This window comes from Oncorhynchus tshawytscha, linkage group LG04 (genome assembly GCF_018296145.1).
Source record: "Oncorhynchus tshawytscha isolate Ot180627B linkage group LG04, Otsh_v2.0, whole genome shotgun sequence".
In the NCBI taxonomy this organism is placed as follows: Eukaryota; Metazoa; Chordata; class Actinopteri; order Salmoniformes; family Salmonidae; genus Oncorhynchus; species Oncorhynchus tshawytscha.
In genome coordinates this window covers 74,244,769-74,268,950 of record NC_056432.1, presented here as the reverse complement: position 1 = coordinate 74,268,950, position 24,182 = coordinate 74,244,769, and the positions used below count along the sequence as shown (strand labels likewise).

Genomic DNA, 24,182 nt, shown 5'->3' with positions numbered 1-24,182 from the left:
TTGTGACAAGGTAGGGGTGGTATACAGAAGATAGCCAATCAGTTGTGTTGTGACAAGGTAGGGGAGGTATACAGAAGATAACCAATCAGTTGTGTTGTGACAAGGTAGGGGTGGTATACAGAAGATAGCCAATCAGTTGTGTTGTGACAAGGTAGGGGAGGTATACAGAAGATAACCAATCAGTTGTGTTGTGACAAGGTAGGGGTGGTATACAGAAGATAGCCAATCAGTTGTGTTGTGACAAGGTAGGGGTGGTATACAGAAGATAACCAATCAGTTGTGTTGTGACAAGGTAGGGGAGGTATACAGAAGATAGCCAATCAGTTGTGTTGTGACAAGGTAGGGGAGGTATACAGAAGATAACCAATCAGTTGTGTTGTGACAAGGTAGGGGTGGTATACAGAAGATAGCCAATCAGTTGTGTTGTGACAAGGTAGGGGAGGTATACAGAAGATAACCAATCAGTTGTGTTGTGACAAGGTAGGGGTGGTATACAGAAGATAGCCAATCAGTTGTGTTGTGACAAGGTAGGGAGGTATACAGAAGATAACCAATCAGTTGTGTTGTGACAAGGTAGGGGTGGTATACAGAAGATAGCCAATCAGTTGTGTTGTGACAAGGTAGGGGAGGTATACAGAAGATAACCAATCAGTTGTGTTGTGACAAGGTAGGGGTGGTATACATAAGATAGCCAATCAGTTGTGTTGTGACAAGGTAGGGGTGGTATACAGAAGATAGCCAATCAGTTGTGACAAGGTAGGGGAGGTATACAGAAGATAACCAATCAGTTGTGTTGTGACAAGGTAGGGGTGGTATACAGAAGATAGCCAATCAGTTGTGTTGTGACAAGGTAGGGGAGGTATACAGAAGATAACCAATCAGTTGTGTTGTGACAAGGTAGGGGTGGTATACAGAAGATAACCAATCAGTTGTGTTGTGACAAGGTAGGGTGGTATACAGAAGATAACCAATCAGTTGTGTTGTGACAAGGTAGGGGTGGTATACAGAAGATAGCCAATCAGTTGTGTTGTGACAAGGTAGGGGTGGTATACAGAAGATAACCAATCAGTTGTGTTGTGACAAGGTAGGGTGGTATACAGAAGATAACCAATCAGTTGTGTTGTGACAAGGTAGGGGTGGTATACAGAAGACAACCAATCAGTTGTGTTGTGACAAGGTAGGGTGGTATACAGAAGATAACCAATCAGTTGTGTTGTGACAAGGTAGGGGTGGTATACAGAAGACAACCACTCAGTTGTGTTGTGACAAGGTAGGGTGGTATACAGAAGATAACCAATCAGTTGTGTTGTGACAAGGTAGGGTGGTATACAGAAGACAACCAATCAGTTGTGTTGTGACAAGGTAGGGTGGTATACAGAAGACAACCAATCAGTTGTGTTGTGACAAGGTAGGGTGGTATACAGAAGACAACCAATCAGTTGTGTTGTGACAAGGTAGGGGTGGTATACAGAAGACAACCAATCAGTTGTGTTGTGACAAGGTAGGGTGGTATACAGAAGATAACCAATCAGTTGTGTTGTGACAAGGTAGGGGTGGTATACAGAAGACAACCAATCAGTTGTGTTGTGACAAGGTAGGGTGGTATACAGAAGATAACCAATCAGTTGTGTTGTGACAAGGTAGGGGTGTTATGCAGAAGATAACCAATCAGTTGTGTTGTGACAAGGTAGGGGTGGTATACAGAAGATAACCAATCAGTTGTGTTGTGACAAGGTAGGGGTGGTATACAGAAGATAACCAATCAGTTGTGTTGTGACAAGGTAGGGGTGGTATACAGAAGACAACCAATCAGTTGTGTTGTGACAAGGTAGGGTGGTATACAGAAGATAACCAATCAGTTGTGTTGTGACAAGGTAGGGTGGTATACAGAAGACAACCAATCAGTTGTGTTGTGACAAGGTAGGGTGGTATACAGAAGACAACCAATCAGTTGTGTTGTGACAAGGTAGGGTGGTATACAGAAGACAACCAATCAGTTGTGTTGTGACAAGGTAGGGGTGGTATACAGAAGATAACCAATCAGTTGTGTTGTGACAAGGTAGGGGTGTTATGCAGAAGATAACCAATCAGTTGTGTTGTGACAAGGTAGGGGTGGTATACAGAAGATAACCAATCAGTTGTGTTGTGACAAGGTAGGGGTGGTATACAGAAGATAACCAATCAGTTGTGTTGTGACAAGGTAGGGGTGGTATACAGAAGACAACCAATCAGTTGTGTTGTGACAAGGTAGGGTGGTATACAGAAGATAACCAATCAGTTGTGTTGTGACAAGGTAGGGTGGTATACAGAAGACAACCAATCAGTTGTGTTGTGACAAGGTAGGGTGGTATACAGAAGACAACCAATCAGTTGTGTTGTGACAAGGTAGGGTGGTATACAGAAGACAACCAATCAGTTGTGTTGTGACAAGGTAGGGGTGGTATACAGAAGATAGCCAATCAGTTGTGACAAGGTAGGAGGTATACAGAAGATAACCAATCAGTTGTGTTGTGACAAGGTAGGGGTGGTATACAGAAGATAGCCAATCAGTTGTGTTGTGACAAGGTAGGGGAGGTATACAGAAGATAACCAATCAGTTGTGTTGTGACAAGGTAGGGGTGGTATACAGAAGATAACCAATCAGTTGTGTTGTGACAAGGTAGGGTGGTATACAGAAGATAACCAATCAGTTGTGTTGTGACAAGGTAGGGGTGGTATACAGAAGATAGCCAATCAGTTGTGTTGTGACAAGGTAGGGGTGGTATACAGAAGATAACCAATCAGTTGTGTTGTGACAAGGTAGGGGAGGTATACAGAAGATAGCCAATCAGTTGTGTTGTGACAAGGTAGGGAGGTATACAGAAGATAGCCAATCAGTTGTGTTGTGACAAAGTAGGGGAGGTATACAGAAGATAGCCAATCAGTTATGTTGTGACAAGATAGGGGTGGTATACAGAAGATAGCCAATCAGTTGTGTTGTGACAAGGTAGGGGTGTTATGCAGAAGATAACCAATCAGTTGTGTTGTGACAAGGTAGGGGTGGTATACAGAAGATAACCAATCAGTTGTGTTGTGACAAGGTAGGGGTGGTATACAGAAGATAACCAATCAGTTGTGTTGTGACAAGGTAGGGGTGGTATACAGAAGACAACCAATCAGTTGTGTTGTGACAAGGTAGGGTGGTATACAGAAGATAACCAATCAGTTGTGTTGTGACAAGGTAGGGGTGGTATACAGAAGACAACCAATCAGTTGTGTTGTGACAAGGTAGGGTGGTATACAGAAGATAACCAATCAGTTGTGTTGTGACAAGGTAGGGTGGTATACAGAAGATAACCAATCAGTTGTGTTGTGACAAGGTAGGGTGGTATACAGAAGACAACCAATCAGTTGTGTTGTGACAAGGTAGGGTGGTATACAGAAGACAACCAATCAGTTGTGTTGTGACAAGGTAGGGTGGTATACAGAAGACAAACAATCAGTTGTGTTGTGACAAGGTAGGGGTGGTATACAGAATTTAACCAATCAGTTGTGTTGTGACAAGGTAGGGGTGGGTTACAGAAGATAGCCAATCAGTTGTGTTGTGACAAGGTAGGGGAGGTATACAGAAGATAACCAATCAGTTGTGTTGTGACAAGGTAGGGGTGGTATACAGAAGATAGCCAATCAGTTGTGTTGTGACAAGGTAGGGGAGGTATACAGAAGATAACCAATCAGTTGTGTTGTGACAAGGTAGGGGTGGTATACAGAAGATAGCCAATCAGTTGTGTTGTGACAAGGTAGGGGAGGTATACAGAAGATAGCCAATCAGTTGTGTTGTGACAAGGTAGGGGAGGTATACAGAAGATAGCCAATCAGTTATGTTGTGACAAGGTAGGGGTGGTATACAGAAGATAGCCAATCAGTTGTGTTGTGACAAGGTAGGGGTGTTATGCAGAAGATAACCAATCAGTTGTGTTGTGACAAGGTAGGGTGGTATACAGAAGATAACCAATCAGTTGTGTTGTGACAAGGTAGGGTGGTATACAGAAGACAACCAATCAGTTGTGTTGTGACAAGGTAGGGTGGTATACAGAAGACAACCAATCAGTTGTGTTGTGACAAGGTAGGGGTGGTATACAGAAGATAACCAATCAGTTGTGTTGTGACAAGGTAGGGGTGGTATACAGAAGATAGACAATCAGTTGTGTTGTGACAAGGTAGGGGTGGTATACAGAAGATAACCAATCAGTTGTGTTGTGACAAGGTAGGGGAGGTATACAGAAGATAGCCAATCAGTTGTGTTGTGACAAGGTAGGGGAGGTATACAGAAGATAACCAATCAGTTGTGTTGTGACAAGGTAGGGGTGGTATACAGAAGATAGCCAATCAGTTGTGTTGTGACAAGGTAGGGAGGTATACAGAAGATAACCAATCAGTTGTGTTGTGACAAGGTAGGGGTGGTATACAGAAGATAGCAAATCAGTTGTGTTGTGACAAGTGACAAGGTAGGGGAGGTATACAGAAGATAGCCAATCAGTTGTGTTGTGACAAGGTAGGGGAGGTATACAGAAGATAGCCAATCAGTTGTGTTGTGACAAGATAGGGGTGGTATACAGAAGATAGCCAATCAGTTGTGTTGTGACAAGGTAGGGGTGTTATGCAGAAGATAACCAATCAGTTGTGTTGTGACAAGGTAGGGGTGGTATACAGAAGATAGCCAATCAGTTGTGTTGTGACAAGGTAGGGGTGGTATACAGAAGATAACCAATCAGTTGTGTTGTGACAAGGTAGGGGTGGTATACAGAAGACAACCAATCAGTTGTGTTGTGACAAGGTAGGGGTGGTATACAGAAGATAACCAATCAGTTGTGTTGTGACAAGGTAGGGTGGTATACAGAAGATGACCAATCAGTTGTGTTGTGACAAGGTAGGGTGGTATACAGAAGATAACCAATCAGTTGTGTTGTGACAAGGTAGGGTGGTATACAGAAGACAACCAATCAGTTGTGTTGTGACAAGGTAGGGTGGTATACAGAAGACAACCAATCAGTTGTGTTGTGACAAGGTAGGGTGGTATACAGAAGACAACCAATCAGTTGTGTTGTGACAAGGTAGGGTGGTATACAGAAGACAACCAATCAGTTGTGTTGTGACAAGGTAGGGGTGGTATACAGAAGATAACCAATCAGTTGTGTTGTGACAAGGTAGGGGTGGTATACAGAAGATAGCCAATCAGTTGTGTTGTGACAAGGTAGGGGTGGTATACAGAAGATAACCAATCAGTTGTGTTGTGACAAGGTAGGGAGGTATACAGAAGATAGCCAATCAGTTGTGACAAGGTAGGGGAGGTATACAGAAGATAACCAATCAGTTGTGTTGTGACAAGGTAGGGGTGGTATACAGAAGATAGCCAATCAGTTGTGTTGTGACAAGGTAGGGGTGGTATACAGAAGATAACCAATCAGTTGTGTTGTGACAAGGTAGGGGAGGTATACAGAAGATAGCCAATCAGTTGTGTTGTGACAAGGTAGGGGAGGTATACAGAAGATAACCAATCAGTTGTGTTGTGACAAGGTAGGGGTGGTATACAGAAGATAGCCAATCAGTTGTGTTGTGACAAGGTAGGGGAGGTATACAGAAGATAACCAATCAGTTGTGTTGTGACAAGGTAGGGGTGGTATACAGAAGATAACCAATCAGTTGTGTTGTGACAAGGTAGGGGTGGTATACAGAAGATAACCAATCAGTTGTGTTGTGACAAGGTAGGGGAGGTATACAGAACATAGCCAATCAGTTGTGTTGTGACAAGGTAGGGGAGGTATACAGAAGATAGCCAATCAGTTGTGTTGTGACAAGGTAGGGGAGGTATACAGAAGATAGCCAATCAGTTATGTTGTGACAAGATAGGGGTGGTATACAGAAGATAGCCAATCAGTTGTGTTGTGACAAGGTAGGGGTGGTATACAGAAGATAACCAATCAGTTGTGTTGTGACAAGGTAGGGAGGTATACAGAAGATAGCCAATCAGTTGTGTTGTGACAAGGTAGGGGAGTATACAGAAGATAGCCAATCAGTTGTGTTGTGACAAGGTAGGGGAGGTATACAGAAGATAGCCAATCAGTTATGTTGTGACAAGATAGGGGTGGTATACAGAAGATAGCCAATCAGTTGTGTTGTGACAAGGTAGGGGTGTTATGCAGAAGATAACCAATCAGTTGTGTTGTGACAAGGTAGGGGTGGTATACAGAAGATAGCCAATCAGTTGTGTTGTGACAAGGTAGGGGTGGTATACAGAAGATAACCAATCAGTTGTGTTGTGACAAGGTAGGGTGGTATACAGAAGATAACCAATCAGTTGTGTTGTGACAAGGTAGGGTGGTATACAGAAGATAACCAATCAGTTGTGTTGTGACAAGGTAGGGGTGGTATACAGAAGACAACCAATCAGTTGTGTTGTGACAAGGTAGGGTGGTATACAGAAGATAACCAATCAGTTGTGTTGTGACAAGGTAGGGTGGTATACAGAAGATAACCAATCAGTTGTGTTGTGAGAAGGTAGGGTGGTATACAGAAGACAACCAATCAGTTGTGTTGTGACAAGGTAGGGTGGTATACAGAAGACAACCAATCAGTTGTGTTGTGACAAGGTAGGGTGGTATACAGAAGACAACCAATCAGTTGTGTTGTGACAAGGTAGGGTGGTATACAGAAGATAACCAATCAGTTGTGTTGTGACAAGGTAGGGTGGTATACAGAAGATAACCAATCAGTTGTGTTGTGACAAGGTAGGGTGGTATACAGAAGACAACCAATCAGTTGTGTTGTGACAAGGTAGGGTGGTATACAGAAGACAACCAATCAGTTGTGTTGTGACAAGGTAGGGTGGTATACAGAAGACAACCAATCAGTTGTGTTGTGACAAGGTAGGGTGGTATACAGAAGACAACCAATCAGTTGTGTTGTGACAAGGTAGGGTGGTATACAGAAGACAACCAATCAGTTGTGTTGTGACAAGATAGGGGTGGTATACAGAAGATAACCAATCAGTTGTGTTGTGACAAGGTAGGGGTGGTATACAGAAGATAGCCAATCAGTTGTGTTGTGACAAGGTAGGGGTGGTATACAGAAGATAACCAATCAGTTGTGTTGTGACAAGGTAGGGGAGGTATACAGAAGATAGCCAATCAGTTGTGTTGTGACAAGGTAGGGGAGGTATACAGAAGATAACCAATCAGTTGTGTTGTGACAAGGTAGGGTGGTATACAGATGACAACCAATCAGTTGTGTTGTGACAAGGTAGGGGTGGTATACAGAAGATAACCAATCAGTTGTGTTGTGACAAGGTAGGGGTGGTATACAGAAGATAGCCAATCAGTTGTGTTGTGACAAGGTAGGGGTGGTATACAGAAGATAACCAATCAGTTGTGTTGTGACAAGGTAGGGAGGTATACAGAAGATAGCCAATCAGTTGTGTTGTGACAAGGTAGGGGAGGTATACAGAAGATAACCAATCAGTTGTGTTGTGACAAGGTAGGGGTGGTATACAGAAGATAGCCAATCAGTTGTGTTGTGACAAGGTAGGGGAGGTATACAGAAGATAACCAATCAGTTGTGTTGTGACAAGGTAGGGGTGGTATACAGAAGATAGCCAATCAGTTGTGTTGTGACAAGGTAGGGGAGGTATACAGAAGATAGCCAATCAGTTGTGTTGTGACAAGGTAGGGGAGGTATACAGAAGATAGCCAATCAGTTATGTTGTGACAAGGTAGGGGTGGTATACAGAAGATAGCCAATCAGTTGTGTTGTGACAAGGTAGGGGTGTTATGCAGAAGATAACCAATCAGTTGTGTTGTGACAAGGTAGGGGTGGTATGCAGAAGATAACCAATCAGTTGTGTTGTGACAAGGTAGGGGTGGTATACAGAAGATAACCAATCAGTTGTGTTGTGACAAGGTAGGGGTGGTATACAGAAGACAACCAATCAGTTGTGTTGTGACAAGGTAGGGTGGTATACAGAAGATAACCAATCAGTTGTGTTGTGACAAGGTAGGGGTGGTATACAGAAGACAACCAATCAGTTGTGTTGTGACAAGGTAGGGTGGTATACAGAAGATAACCAATCAGTTGTGTTGTGACAAGGTAGGGTGGTATACAGAAGATAACCAATCAGTTGTGTTGTGACAAGGTAGGGTGGTATACAGAAGACAACCAATCAGTTGTGTTGTGACAAGGTAGGGTGGTATACAGAAGACAACCAATCAGTTGTGTTGTGACAAGGTAGGGTGGTATACAGAAGATAGCCAATCAGTTGTGTTGTGACAAGGTAGGGGTGGTATACAGAAGATAACCAATCAGTTGTGTTGTGACAAGGTAGGGGAGGTATACAGAAGATAGCCAATCAGTTGTGTTGTGACAAGGTAAGGGAGGTATACAGAAGATAACCAATCAGTTGTGTTGTGACAAGGTAGGAGTGGTATACAGAAGATAGCCAATCAGTTGTGTTGTGACAAGGTAGGGGAGGTATACAGAAGATAGCCAATCAGTTGTGTTGTGACAAGGTAGGGGAGGTATACAGAAGATAGCCAATCAGTTATGTTGTGACAAGGTAGGGGTGGTATACAGAAGATAGCCAATCAGTTGTGTTGTGACAAGGTAGGGGTGTTATGCAGAAGATAACCAATCAGTTGTGTTGTGACAAGGTAGGGGTGGTATACAGAAGATAACCAATCAGTTGTGTTGTGACAAGGTAGGGGTGGTATACAGAAGATAACCAATCAGTTGTGTTGTGACAAGGTAGGGGTGGTATACAGAAGACAACCAATCAGTTGTGTTGTGACAAGGTAGGGTGGTATACAGAAGATAACCAATCAGTTGTGTTGTGACAAGGTAGGGGTGGTATACAGAAGACAACCAATCAGTTGTGTTGTGACAAGGTAGGGTGGTATACAGAAGATAACCAATCAGTTGTGTTGTGACAAGGTAGGGTGGTATACAGAAGACAACCAATCAGTTGTGTTGTGACAAGGTAGGGTGGTATACAGAAGACAACCAATCAGTTGTGTTTTGACAAGGTAGGGTGGTATATACAGAAGACAACCAATCAGTTGTGTTGTGACAAGGTAGGGGTGGTATACAGAAGATAACCAATCAGTTGTGTTGTGACAAGGTAGGGGTGGTATACAGAAGATAACCAATCAGTTGTGTTGTGACAAGGTAGGGGAGGTATACAGAAGATAGCCAATCAGTTGTGTTGTGACAAGGTAGGGAGGTATACAGAAGATAGCCAATCAGTTGTGTTGTGACAAGGTAGGGGAGGTATACAGAAGATAGCCAATCAGTTGTGTTGTGACAAGGTAGGGGAGGTATACAGAAGATAGCCAATCAGTTGTGTTGTGACAAGGTAGGGGAGGTATACAGAAGATAGCCAATCAGTTATGTTGTGACAAGGTAGGGGTGGTATACAGAAGATAGCCAATCAGTTGTGTTGTGACAAGGTAGGGGTGGTATACAGAAGATAACCAATCAGTTGTGTTGTGACAAGGTAGGGGTGGTATACAGAAGATAACCAATCAGTTGTGTTGTGACAAGGTAGGGGTGGTATACAGAAGATAACCAATCAGTTGTGTTGTGACAAGGTAGGGGTGGTATACAGAAGATAACCAATCAGTTGTGTTGTGACAAGGTAGGGGTGGTATACAGAAGATAGCCCTATTTGGTAAAATACCAAGTCCATATTATGGCAAGAACAGCTCAAATAAGCAAAGAGGAAACCACATTCCATCATTACTTTAAGACATGAAAGTCAGTCAGTGCAGTCACAAAAACCATCAAGCGCTATGATGAAACTGTCTCTCATGAGGACCACCCCAAGGAAGGAAGACCCAGATTCCAAGAACACAGGATGAGATGTTACTATCCTTTGTGCAAGCACTTCCAAGAGTTAATGAACAGTGAGCGTGGTGAAATTTGGGGAGCGCATCGTCAGTGGTGTACCTTTGGTTCCTAGGGTGTTTCGGCCTTTCACACTATACACCCTCCCCAAAGGCGGCCAGCGACAGGGTGATCAATCCTACGCTTGCGTCCCATTCCCAATTAGTCATAGGAGTTGCCTTGTTGTTGATAGCCAACATCCCATGGGACTATGCATGGCAGGGGCGTCCTCCTCCCTGAGTCAAGCATTGTTGACCGCATACCTCCTGGCCCTCTCACTTCAGGGCCCAGCTGGGGTCTTTCCTCTTCATCCAGAGCCACTGACTGCTGCCTTCTGCCGCCTCCGATACAGCTTTGATTGCCGAATGCTGGCTCTGGCCCTTAATTCCCAGGTCTCTAAGCAGTCTGGTTGTAGATGTTGCCACAAAACCTCTGCAGCCCACCTCCACTGGTCGGACTTCTGTGTTCCAGCCATGATGCCGTGCTTCGGCAGCTAGATCAGCATAGCGCAGATGTTTTCGCTCATAAGCCTCATCTACTGAGTCCTCCCAGGGTACTGTGAGCTCAATGATGAAGACCTTATTGAGCGAACGGGACCAGAGCACCATGTCAGGTCTTAGGGTGGTGGTTGCGATCTCCGGAGGAAACACAAGTTGCCGGCCAATGTCAGCTAGCATTTTCCAGTCGCGGGCCAAGCACAGCTGGTCTCGCTCTAATGGTGTAGAGCCGCTCTTCGTTGGTTTAGCCCCTTCGCGGACAAAGTTTGTCCGTAAGGAGTGTGATGCTGCTGTGGGTGGTAGGGAGTTGGTGGCAGCTCGCTTATCCTCCAGGGCGGACGCAAGGTTTTTAAGGACTTGGTTGTGACGCCAAGTGTAGCGTCCTTGGGTGAGGCTTGTTTTACACCCTGTGAGAATGTGCCTGAGGTTGGCTGGCATGGAACAGAGGGCACAGTCCGGATCTTCACCATACCATTGGTGAAGATTAACTGGTGTTGGAAGGACGTCATATGTTGCTCTGATGGAAAAGCTCAACCGCCTCCCTTCATGGCCCACAGATCCTTCCAGCTGATCATCTGTCCCTGTTTGGCAAGAGAGACTGCCTTGGCCCACCTTGCAGCCTCCTCCTGATGGCGTACTTCCCACACTACCATCTTCCGCCGCTCGGGTGCAGTGGCCTTACTCCAAGCAGCACGGCTAGTTAGCCCAAGGCCTCCTCTCCCTTGCTGAACATGACCCACAATGTCAGCATGTCTGAGGGCTGCTGTTGCCTCCTGGACTGCTTTTCCTGGCCTCCATTTTCGCCCAGTTGCCAAGGTCGGCGCGTTGTTGCTCACCACTGGGTCTCGAGATTCATTCAGTGTCATCTGGAGCCTGGTTTTTGCACACTTGAATTCCTCTGTTAGACTGGTGAGGGGCAGCTTGAGGACACCATCTCCATAGAGGCCTATGGTGGTAAGGCATCGTGGAACTCCGAGCCACTTCTTTAAGTAGCCTGTGACTCCTCTTTCCATCTTCTCCACTGTTGAGATTGGAACCTCATACAGTGCTAAGGGCCACAACACCCGGGGTAGGAGACCAAACTGCAGACACCAGGCCTTTAACTTTCCAGGTAGCTGGGTGTTGTCGATGGACTGTAGGCTACTATTGATGTCTTTGCACAGCTGTTGCACCTGGTCTTTGTCCTTCAGGCTTGCATCATACCACCTTCCAAGGCTTTTTACCGGCTGCTCAGACACTGTTGGGATTTGGTCATCTCCGATGAAGAATTTCAGGTCAGAGAGTACTCCCTTCACAATCGAGATGCTGCGTGACTTGGATGGTTTAATCTTCATACGGGCCCAGCTGATGTTCTCCTCGAGTTTTCTGAGCAGTCTCCTGGTGCATGGGACAGTAGTGGTCAATGTTGTAATGTCGTCCATGTAGGCTCTGAGTGGAGGGAGGCGGAAACCAGAGTCGACTCGCTGTCCACCAGCAACCCATTTTGAGGATCTGATGATAACCTCCATTGCCATTGTGAATGCCAACAGAGAAATGGTACATCCCGCCATTATACCTACATTCAGGCACTGCCATGAGGTGGTGAACTCTGAGGTGGTGAAGCAGAACTGCAGATCCTGGAAGTACGACTTCACCAGGTTTGTGATGGTGTCCGGTATGTGGAAAAATCTGAAGGCAGAGTTACCTCTGGATAAGGATAAGTTCATTAGAGTTAACTGCACCTCAGATTGCAGCCCAAATAAATACTCCACAGAGTTCAAGTAACAGACACATCAACATCAACTGTTCAGAGGAGACTATGTGAATCAGGCCTTCATGGTCGAATTGCTGCAAAGAAACCATTAATAAAGGACACCAATAAGAAGAGACTTGCTTGGGCCAAAATACCCGAGCAATGGACATTAGACCGGTGGAACTCTGTCCTTTGGTCTGATGAGTCCAAATGTAAGATTTTTGGTTCCAACCGCCGTGTCTTTGTGAGACGCAGAATAGATGAACGGATGATCTCTGCATGTGTGGTTCTCACCGTGATGCATGGAGGAGGTGGTGTGGGGGTGCTTTGCTAGTGACACTGTCAGTGATTTTATTTAGAATTCAAGGCACACTTAACCAGCATGGCTACCACAGTATTCTGCAGCGATATGTCATCCCATCTGGTTTGCACTTAGTCCCACTATCATTTGTTTTTCAACAGGACAATGACCCAATACACCTCCAGGCTGTGTAAGGGACATTTAACCAAGAAGGAGAGTGATGGAGTGCTGCATCAGATTACCTATCCTCCACAATCACCTAACCTCAGCCCAACTGAGATGGTTTGGGATGAGTTGGACCGCAGAGTGATGGAAAGGCAGCCAGCAAGTTCTCAGCATTTGTGGGAACTCCTTCAAGAATGTTGGAAAAGCATTCCAGGTGAAGCTGGTTGAGAGAATGCCAAGCATGTGCAAAGCTGTCATCAAGGCAAAGGGTGGCAACTTTGAAGAATCTAAAATATATTTTGATGTATTTAACATTTTTTGGTTACTACATGATTTCATATGTGTTATTTCATAGTTTTGATGTCTTCAGTATTATTCTACAATGTAGAAAATAGTAAAAATTAAGCAAAACCCTTAATTAAGTAGGTGTGTCTGCACTTTTGACTGGTACTGTCTATATTTAAAGTTATAGGTATATTCCCTACACAGTAAGCAGTGGATGGTATGTCTATCTCCATAATTCCATGACAAGCCTTCAGAAATGCTCCCCCCCCCCCAAAAGAAATCACATCTTTCCTCATGCCTGTCTGAGAGGGGAACCATGTTGTGGATTTATAATTTATCATTCTTCAGAGGTGATGCAGTATTCACATGATAATTAGGATACATTTTTGATTGCTGCCTGCGGGCATTTCTGCATTGTTGGCTTCAGGAACCTGGGCCATTATGACCTTATTAGTGTAACTGTCAGTGGCCTGTTTTAGTTTACACATGTGTTGTCGTGTATTTTATTATGAACTGCACTCATCAGGATAAAAGTTATTAGTGGCTTTTACAAGATGCCGTGTCACTTAAATGAGGAGAGCAACACCTCCGCTTGACTCAATGTACCAGTCAAAAAAACGCTGGCAAAATTAATAACGTTTTCAATTATTGTATTCTTGTTAATTACTTACAAAGACTAAGTATTTAACTTGAAATGGGATATGATAACAATTGATTAAAATAATGACATACAATTGTTTCAGGTTTTGTCATAAGGAACAAAGACTGAAAGATTTATAATATAAGGCTATTGTTAAGTGAGAGCACTGTATAGGCATTGGTGGTTTCTGAATGATGCAGGTTGATATAGTCTTTTACTTATGATTTTAGAGGACTAAAGTAATAATTTCAAGTGATGACTTTATAATTTTCTCATCTTTACAAGCTTTGTCACATGTAGGCCAACAGTAGAAATATAACAAAATAAAGACTTCTAGTGGGACCACTTTTACCCTTTTTTCATATGCTTTTCAAGGCATTGAATATCATAGATTCTTCTGTCAAACCAGTTATAGGACTCATGAGATGCCACCGAGCCAGTCTAACAGTATTTAGTATCGTTAGCCAACCTGTTGTCCTTTGCTGTCTGTTTGCACACAGCAGCATCCCGTGATCACCTGGTTGATTAATTCCGTTGTGTCACAATCTGGCTGTGTGTACAGGAGCTTGTGTTCTCACACCTGAGGGGAGCTGTGCTGTGTGAACCACTGGGTTTCAGCATCACTTTGGGGGATTTTATTAACAGGCCAGCGAGTGCACCAAGTCCCTGCCCTGCTGCCACGGCTCACAGCAGCTGTGGAGAGACCAAACACCAGACAGGCAAGCAGACAGACAGGCAGAAGAAGAGGGAAAAACTGCCCAAGCTTGGCAAATCGTCTGGCCATTCTCCTCCTCTCCCTACATATACTTTAAAAACATCCAGGGCTAAATGACCCCCCCAAGTCTAGCAGTTTGTAGTGGAAAACTTTCAAAAAGCTGTTTATACCCAGCTGGGGACCTACTTGGAGGCTAACGGGGAGAAGCTTTTCTATTTTTTATTTTCTCTCTCCCAGTCTGGGGGGAAAAAAGGCCTCTGGATTGACAGTGCCTTTCATACTGTATTATCCGGCCTGGCTTTTAACTCCGGGAGAACTGTGTTCACAAATTGATGCTCTGTTCCTCTGGGGCTGCAGCTGAAACATTAAATCCTACTGAAATATTCATATGTGAGTGCATTTAGCTGAAAGCAATTGATGTGCTGCTCCCTGGAGAATGGATAGTAATGTTGCAGCCAGGGACCCAGGCCCCCACACTCTGGCTGTCAGAGACCCTAAAGGACCACACTGGTCAAAACCATTGAGATGTATGTTCAGGAATTGACTGCCTATCGGGTCAGAGTATGGTGGAAAGGGTTCCGGGGGATTGGGGCTCAGTTTGTGGTTCTGGTGTTGGTCACTTATGGTCACAGCAACTTGGTTCACCAGACTACTGGTTAGGAGAGCCTATCTCGTAAGGCTGTGGTCATAGGGTTTCTCTGATGGCCATGCTGTGTATTTCTGTGTGCAAACACGCATCATCTTCTCATTTTAAGTTGTTGAAAAGTAATGGTTAAATCAATAGTCTTTACATATCATATTGTGTCCAAACCTTTTCATTCATTTGGTTGAGACTGATTTTTTTTTCAGAATAGATTTTTTTGTTCTCCCTACAATAAACACTGTTGATTAAAACTTGAAAGCTGATTTATTTTATTTATTTATGTATCATGTCTGTGTAGTATTATTACAAAAATATACATATGAATTACATTTTTGATATTACATTATTATATACTGACTGGCCATTTTATGTTGTGTTTTATTTCCAGGAACTCTACATCGCAGTAGGCATCTCTGGAGCTATTCAGCACCTGGCTGGGATGAAGAACAGCAAGGTACACCACATCACACACATCAAACTAAGCAGTCTAAATAAGCTAGTGGTATTATTGTGGTATGGCTGTGTTATTACTTGTGGATAATTCTTCACATTTAAACAAATGTAAAATAGATTTGTTCTACTGATTTTCAAAACATGTATTTGAGGATGCAAGATATTCAGAGTTTTTCTAGTGCTCCAAACAAAATACAGGATGTGTTTTATACAGCAAGATGTTTTTGAAAATGTAACAATGTTTCCCTAAAGAAGTTGTGCTTTTTAAAACATTGTTTTTTGCTGATTCTTGCTGTCGCAAGTCATGCATAAGTACATAAAGTTATGGGACTTGTGCGTCTGATTGCTAAATTAACTGTGGTGTCGATTATTTTATTAAATTCTTCTGAGCTCTTTGTGATGTAGCACCTTGTCACCAGGAGAGTGATAAATACGTCTCACCCTCATGTTTATCACAATTTCATTTAGCTAAGCTTATTCTACAGCCTTTAATGGAATTTGCACAGTGATGGATTAACAAGTAAAGACATACATACAGTAAAACAATGGGCATACTGATTAAATGTCATATTGATTTAAAATAAATTGTATTAATGTAAAAACATATATTAATTAATAAAAAACATTTACAACTCTTTGAAACTGACTGACTCATTTTGAAGATAAAAAAACAATAATTTGATATCTTCAAGTTATCTGAAAGTATAAAGATCACCCATTCCAATAATCAGTCCAGTTAACACTGTTACTGTATAGGCTGATTTGAAAAAGCCTAAATGGGTGTCATACAACTGCACCAATTTACCTCATTAATTTCAGAATGTGAGGAGGATTTGAATGAACTTGGTCAGAGTACTTTTTCTTATTCGTATTCCTCTTTTTTCACTGTAGTTGACCCACTTTTACAACAAGTGGAGGGCAGACTACGTCTGTCCCTGGAAGAGAACTGTTTTATGTAAATGCAAAATGGAGAAACTCTTTCGTAGCCATGACAACAGTCTCCTGAGTGGATTTCTTCCACCAAGGCGAGCTATCTGCTCCGGGATCCCGTGCACTTAAGAAGTATGTTTTAAAAGGGAACCTGAAGAAGCTTTTTAAAGAATGATGTATAATTTATTTGTATTTTCTCTCTCTTGCTTCAGAGCTTTTTAAGAGGAGAGTGTCTTGTGTGGGATGTGTTCTGAATGTGTCAGACCACAGTATTATGTACTATTATGCAGCCATAGTCCCATATCTATTTGTTTTGTATGAGATTTACTCTGCTTCTACTTATATCCAGCAGCTTGATGTCACGGAGCTGTTTTCAAAATCACTTTCATCTACTTAAAAAAAAAGTGACATCACTTAAGTGCAGCTAATTTGGGTTTGTATGTTTGCTGCTTTAACAAGCTATGCAATATGTCATGAAAGCATAGTGTGTGTATATAACACGTGAGAGAGTAGTAAGGGATGGTAATACAACTTTATTTTTAAATAATACAACTTTATTTTTAATACAACTTAGTTTTTAAAATTTTGACTTAATTTTGATTCTTATCATAGTGACTGATATTGTCCTAATGCCGGATGCTGACTCACTGCTTTAGGATGTGGATCATCAGTTTACATAGCAATGTATCTTTGTAATTTATGATTTAAGTGTTTGGTTTAGCCTCCATTAAAATTCTGAGGCACTTCCATGTACAGTATGCATACCGCTTTGCATTTTCATTCAGAGGACAGGTTAGTACACGTACTGAGACGAACTGTGACACGTGTTTTTGTGTTTCATTTCTAGATAATCGTTGCCGTCAACAAAGATCCAGAGGCACCTATTTTCCAGGTAGCTGAATACGGTTTGGCAGAGGATCTCTTCAAGGTAAGACTGTCAATGATGACACGATTAGATATTGTGATACTAAAGTTGTGAAATGAATCCCTATATGGAGGTAGATATTTAGTTCATCTTAAGGAGGTGGACCTAGATCTTCAGCATTGGCTAAATGAAGTATTGTACACCACACCCTGTAAAGGTTTAGTGAAGTGCTATGAGTGTTATCCAAGTCAACACTGATACACTGGATTTAACCTGTATGGTGCCCAGTATTTCTAATTCATGACAGCATTTAAAGTGTCAGTGTTCATGTACTTGAGATCTGCTTAGTCCTGATGGGTAAATTGTGGTGAGGAGTCTTGAGGGAAATATCCATCACACCCTCATGCCATCGTTACAGATCCCTGTCACACCCTGTCCATCTCTCCTTTAAGAGTCATTCATCTAGTACCCTCAGGAGGATTTAAAATAGGTTTATTAATACGATGTGTATTTGTTATATTAATAATATGGACCTTATTCTACCAAAAGTGGTTTCCTGATAAAAGCAAACATAACATTGGTTTTGGTTAAATTAGGTTCTTAATTAGCTATAAATTATTATAAACTGGGTGGTTCAAGCCCTGAATGCTGATTAGCTGACAGCCATGGTATATCAGACAGTATACCACGGGTATGAAAAAAAAAACATGTATTTTTAGTACTCTAATTACGTTGGTAACCCGTTTTATAATAGCAATAAGGCACCTCAGGGTTTTGTTGTATATGGCCAATATACCACCGCTAAGGGCTATATCCAGGCACTCCGCATTGCGTCGTGCATAAGAACATCTCTTAGCCGTGGTATATTGGCCATATACCACACCCCCTCGTGGCTTGTTGCTTAAGTATACCATAGCAAAACATATTTTTAAAAAATGAAAGAAAGAGGTGATTTCTCAGATATCCTCCTCAGTTAATGATGCTGTAATAAGACACATCAATGACTGATTGACTAATGTTAATGCATTTAAACTGACTCCCTCTGAGCCTTTATTCAAACATTTCAATTATTAAGGGAAATGTCTAATGGTCACTGTTAATTCACTCTTCTTCTTATCTGATTGTGACATTGAGGCACTTCCTGGTTCACTAGAGACCTCCCGCAAGCCATTTCCTGTCTGATCAGAGGCCCAGGCTGTCAGTTAGACGCTCATTAAAAGTATTCCTGTGTAATAATGTCATTGTAAAAGCATTTTGTGACAACTACTTAGGTACAAGGGGCTCTATAAATGAGTTTGATTGATAAAATGAATTGAATAGTTAGGTTTATCATTCTAAATCATTAAAAGACACCTTCCATTTGCCGTTCAGTCTTAAATAATGGGGATTCATTAGCTTGGTGGTGCAGCCATCTATTTAACCTGTTTTAAAGGCAATGTTAATGTCTGGTTTTCCCTCTCATACATTTGCATATTATTCAGTTGTTTCATCTCAGAAAGCAAAACTTCTAGAGACCTTGTGGCTTACTGAGTTGTGCCTTATTCAGTTACAATCCATTAACTAGGTTTCTGGGATTAGCCTAAAATAACACTGAGTGAAATCATGTTTAAATGAAAATGCAGTTGAGTTCTTACTCTCTCCGACTGTAAACATTTCTCTGTTGAGTGCCTGAATCCAAACCTGGTAAATCAGTTATTGTGATTGATAGAATAGGAACCATTTGGAACTGTATATTACTCCACCTAATGAAAAAACAGATGTACTGAATTATTGAACTTGTGAATGTATCAGTGGATAGTTCATGAGAGGACCTCCTGCTCAGAGTAACTTCCACTCCTCAACCTTAACAGGAACTAATACCACCTGATAGTTAAACTAAGGGGACTGCCTGGTGTTGGCTTTCATATTGATTCTGTGTTTCTCTTCACCTATTCACTCCTAATTGACATGTTCAGGTAACTTTGGCAGGGCTCAGCGCCACAGGGTTCCAGGCAGCACTTCTACCTTCTTGTTTAGGCATAAATACGTAGGTGGCAGATCCAGATCCAGCGCCCAAGCTTTGCCAGACTCTTCAAGAGGGACCCTTTGTGAGAAGTGAAAGCCTAGTGGCTTTTTCCATTTGTTTGGCTCATCATTTATTAACCAGTGTCGTTGCGTGTGATCGGCCGGTGTTGGTGACTAGGTGTTTAAGTTAGTAATATTCTGCTGAAGTGATGGGTAAGTAGAGATAATAATAACAGGCAGGTCCAGAACTGTGACAATAGTTCTCATCTTACCTGTGTTTACGTTCACTCTGATTTCAGATAACAGTCAAAGACAATGGATGTGTCTTTTGTTGTTGTTGCCAATGAAACTGTCAGGGATATGAGAACTGTTTGTATTTGCAGGATGTTCCTGAGATGACTGCAGCATTGAAGAAGTGATCGCCATCATGATCCAACCAAGATCCTATAATCTGAAGATGAAACATTAACCAATTATAAGCTGCCAGTTTTAACTACCCAAAAGAAAATCCTGCCTTAAACTGCATTTCATGCTTCTTGTGCATTTTGAAATAGGTGCTTAAAATGTCTAGATCTAATACATCTTTTATTGTGATATATTTTTCATGAATAATAAAGCTAGTAGATATGCTACACTGTCTCACAACTTGTTCCTTTCAATTTGATTTTGTTGAGGATTTGAAATCTGATCAAGTGGATGTTTGGGCTTTCCTTTGTGGAAAGCTACGGTATCAGAATAATACACTGTTATATCACAGTGGATAATGGAAAGCTACAGTATCAGGATAATAGTGTTATATATCACGGTGGATAATAGTGTTATATATCACGGTGGATAATAGGCTTATATATCACGGTGGATAATGGAAAGCTACAGTATCTGGATAATAGTGTTATATATCACGGTGGATAATGGAAAGCTACAGTATCTGGATAATAGTGTTATATATCACGGTGGATAATAGTGTTATATATCACGGTGGATAATAGTGTTATATAATCACGGTGGATAATAGGCTTATATCACGGTGGATAATAGTGTTATATATCACGGTGGATAATGGAAAGCTACAGTATCTGGATAATAGTGTTATATATCACGGTGGATAATAGTGTTATATATCACGGTGGATAATAGGCTTATATATCACGGTGGATAATGGAAAGCTACAGTATCTGGATAATAGTGTTATATATCACGGTGGATAATAGTGTTATATATCACGGTGGATAATAGTGTTATATATCACGGTGGATAATAGTGTTATATATCACGGTGGATAATGGAAAGCTACAGTATCTGGATAATAGTGTTATATATCACGGTGGATAATAGTGTTATATATCACGGTGGATAATAGTGTTAAATATCACGGTGGATAATAGTGTTATATATCACGGTGGATAATAGTGTTATATATCACGGTGGATAATAGTGTTATATATCACGGTGGATAATAGTGTTATATATCACGGTGGATAATAGTGTCATATATCACGGTGGATAATAGTGTTATATATCACGGTGGATAATGGTGTTATATATCACGATGGATAATAGTGTTATATATCACGGTGGATAATAGTGTTATATATCACAGTGGATAATAGTGTTATATATCACGGTGGATAATAGTGTTATATATCACGGTGGATAATAGTGTTATATATCACGGTGGATAATGGAAAGCTACAGTATCTGGATAATAGTGTTATATATCACGGTGGATAATAGTGGTATATATCACGGTGGATAATAGTGTTATATATCACAGTGGATAACAGTGTTATATATCACGGTGGATAATAGTGTCATATATCACGGTGGATAATAGTGTTATATATCACGGTGGATAATGGAAAGCTACAGTATCTGGAAAATAGTGTTATATATCACGGTGGATAATAGTGTTATATATCACGGTGGATAATAGGCTTATATATCACGGTGGATAATGGAAAGCTACAGTATCTGGATAATAGTGTTATATATCACGGTGGATAATAGTGTTATATATCACGGTGAATAATAGTGTTATATATCACGGTAGATAATAGTGTTATATATCATGGTGGATAATAGTGTTATATATCACGGTAGATAATAGTGTTATATAATCACGGTGGATAATAGGCTTATATATCACGGTGGATAATGGAAAGCTACAGTATCAGGATAAGTGTTATATATCACAGTGGATAATAGTGTTATATATCACGGTGGATAATGGTGTTACATATCACGGTGGATAATAGTGTTATATATCACGGTGGATAATAGTGTTATATATCACGGTAGATAATAGTGTTATATATCACAGTGGATAATAGTGTTCTATATCACGGTGGATAATGGAAAGCTACAGTATCAGGATAATAGTGTTATATATCACGGTGGATAATAGTGTTATATATCACGGTGGATAATGGAAAGCTACAGTATCAGGATAATAGTGTTATATATCACGGTGGATAATAGTGTTATATATCACGGTGGATAATAGTGTTATATATCACGGTGGATAATAGTGTTATATATCACGGTGGATAATAGTGTTATATATCACGGTGGATAATAGTGTTATATATCACGGTGGATAATAGTGTTATATATCACAGTGGATAATAGTGTTATATATCACGGTGGATAATAGTGTTATATATCACGGTGGATAATAGTGTTATATATCACGGTGGATAATAGTGTTATATATCACGGTGGATAATAGTGTTATATATCACGGTGGATAATAGTGATATATATCATGGTGGATAATAGTGTTATATATCACAGTGGATAATGGAAAGCTAGTATCTGGATAATAGTGTTATATATATCACGGTGGATAATAGGATAATAATATATCACGGTGGATAATAGTGTTATATATCACGGTGGATAATAGTGTTATATATCACGGTGGATAATAGTGTTATATATCACGGTGGATAATAGTGTTATATATCACGGTGGATAATAGTGTTATATATCACGGTGGATAATAGTGTTATATATCACGGTGGATAATAGTGTTATATATCACGGTGGATAATAGTGTCATATATCACGGTGGATAATAGTGTTATATATCACGGTGGATAATAGTGTTATATATCACGGTGGATAATGGAAAGCTACAGTATCTGGAAAATAGTGTTATATATCACGGTGGATAATAGTGTTATATATCACGGTGGATAATAGGCTTATATATCACGGTGGATAATGGAAAGCTACAGTATCTGGATAATAGTGTTATATATCACGGTGGATAATAGTGTTATATATCACGGTGGACAATGGAAAGCTACAGTATCTGGATAATAGTGTTATATATCACGGTGGATAATAGTGTTATATATCACGGTGGATAATAGTGTTATATAATCACGGTGGATAATAGGCTTATATATCACGGTGGATAATGGAAAGCTACAGTATCTGGATAATAGTGTTATATATCACGGTGGATAATAGTGTTACATATCACGGTGGATAATAGTGTTATATATCACGGTGGATAATAGTGTTATATATCACGGTGGATAATGGAAAGCTACAGTATCTGGATAATAGTGTTATATATCACGGTGGATAATGGAAAGCTACAGTATCTGCATAATAGTGTTATATATCACGGTGGATAATAGTGTTATATATCACGGTGGATAATGGAAAGCTACAGTATCTGGATAATAGTGTTATATATCACGGTGGATAATAGTGTTAGATATCACGGTGGATAATAGTGTTATATATCACGGTGGATAATAGTGTTATATATCACGGTGGATAATAGTGTTATATATCACAGTGGATAATAGTGTTATATATCACGGTGGATAATGGAAAGCTACAGTATCTGGATAATAGTGTTATATATCACGGTGGATAATAGTGTTATATATCACGGTGGATAATAGTGTTATATATCACGGTGGATAATAGTGTTATATATCACGGTGGATAATAGTGTCATATATCACGGTGGATAATAGTGTTATATATCACGGTGGATAATGGTGTTATATATCACGATGGATAATAGTGTTATATATCACGGTGGATAATAGTGTTATATATCACAGTGGATAATAGTGTTATATATCACGGTGGATAATAGTGTTATATATCACGGTGGATAATAGTGTTATATATCACGGTGGATAATGGAAAGCTACAGTATCTGGATAATAGTGTTATATATCACGGTGGATAATAGTGGTATATATCACGGTGGATAATAGTGTTATATATAACAGTGGATATAGTGTTATATATCACGGTGGATAATAGTGTCATATATCACGGTGGATAATAGTGTTATATATCACGGTGGATAATGGAAAGCTACAGTATCTGGAAAATAGTGTTATATATCACGGTGGATAATAGTGTTATATATCACGGTGGATAATAGTGTTATATATCACGGTGGATAATGGAAAGCTACAGTATCTGGATAATAGTGTTATATATCACGGTGGATAATAGTGTTATATATCACGGTGGATAATAGTGTTATATATCACGGTGGATAATAGTGTTATATATCACGGTGAATAATAGTGTTATATATCACGGTAGATAATAGTGTTATATATCACGGTGGATAATAGTGTTATATATCACGGTAGATAATGGAAAGCTACAGTATCAGGATAATAGTGTTATATATCACGGTGGATAATAGTGTTATATATCACGGTGGATAATGGAAAGCTACAGTATCAGGATAATAGTGTTATATATCACGGTGGATAATAGTGTTATATATCACGGTGGATAATAGTGTTATATATCACGGTGGATAATAGTGTTATATATCACGGTGGATAATAGTTTATATATCACGGTGGATAATATATCACGGTGGATATATATATCACGGTGGATAATAGTGTTATATATCACGGTGGATAATAGTGTTATATATCACGGTGGATAATAGTGTTATATATCACAGTGGATAATAGTGTTATATATCACGGTGGATAATAGTGTCATATATCACGGTGGATAATAGTGTTATATATCACG

At 40.6% G+C, this 24,182-nt stretch overlaps 1 protein-coding gene across 1 annotated transcript in view; it reads left to right on the top strand.

Annotated features, from left to right (window-relative positions):
• LOC112222565 (electron transfer flavoprotein subunit alpha, mitochondrial-like) overlaps nt 1-19,767 on the top strand; it is a 30,702-nt gene extending 10,935 nt beyond the window's left edge. Inside the window, exons 5-7 of the mRNA XM_042320196.1 lie at nt 15,279-15,344; nt 17,121-17,201; nt 19,526-19,767. Of these exons, the coding sequence (XP_042176130.1) occupies nt 15,279-15,344; nt 17,121-17,201; nt 19,526-19,561 (183 nt within the window). The 3' untranslated portion in view covers nt 19,562-19,767. The remainder of the gene's footprint in view (nt 1-15,278; nt 15,345-17,120; nt 17,202-19,525) is intronic.
• The last annotated feature ends 4,415 nt before the right edge of the window (nt 19,768-24,182 follow it).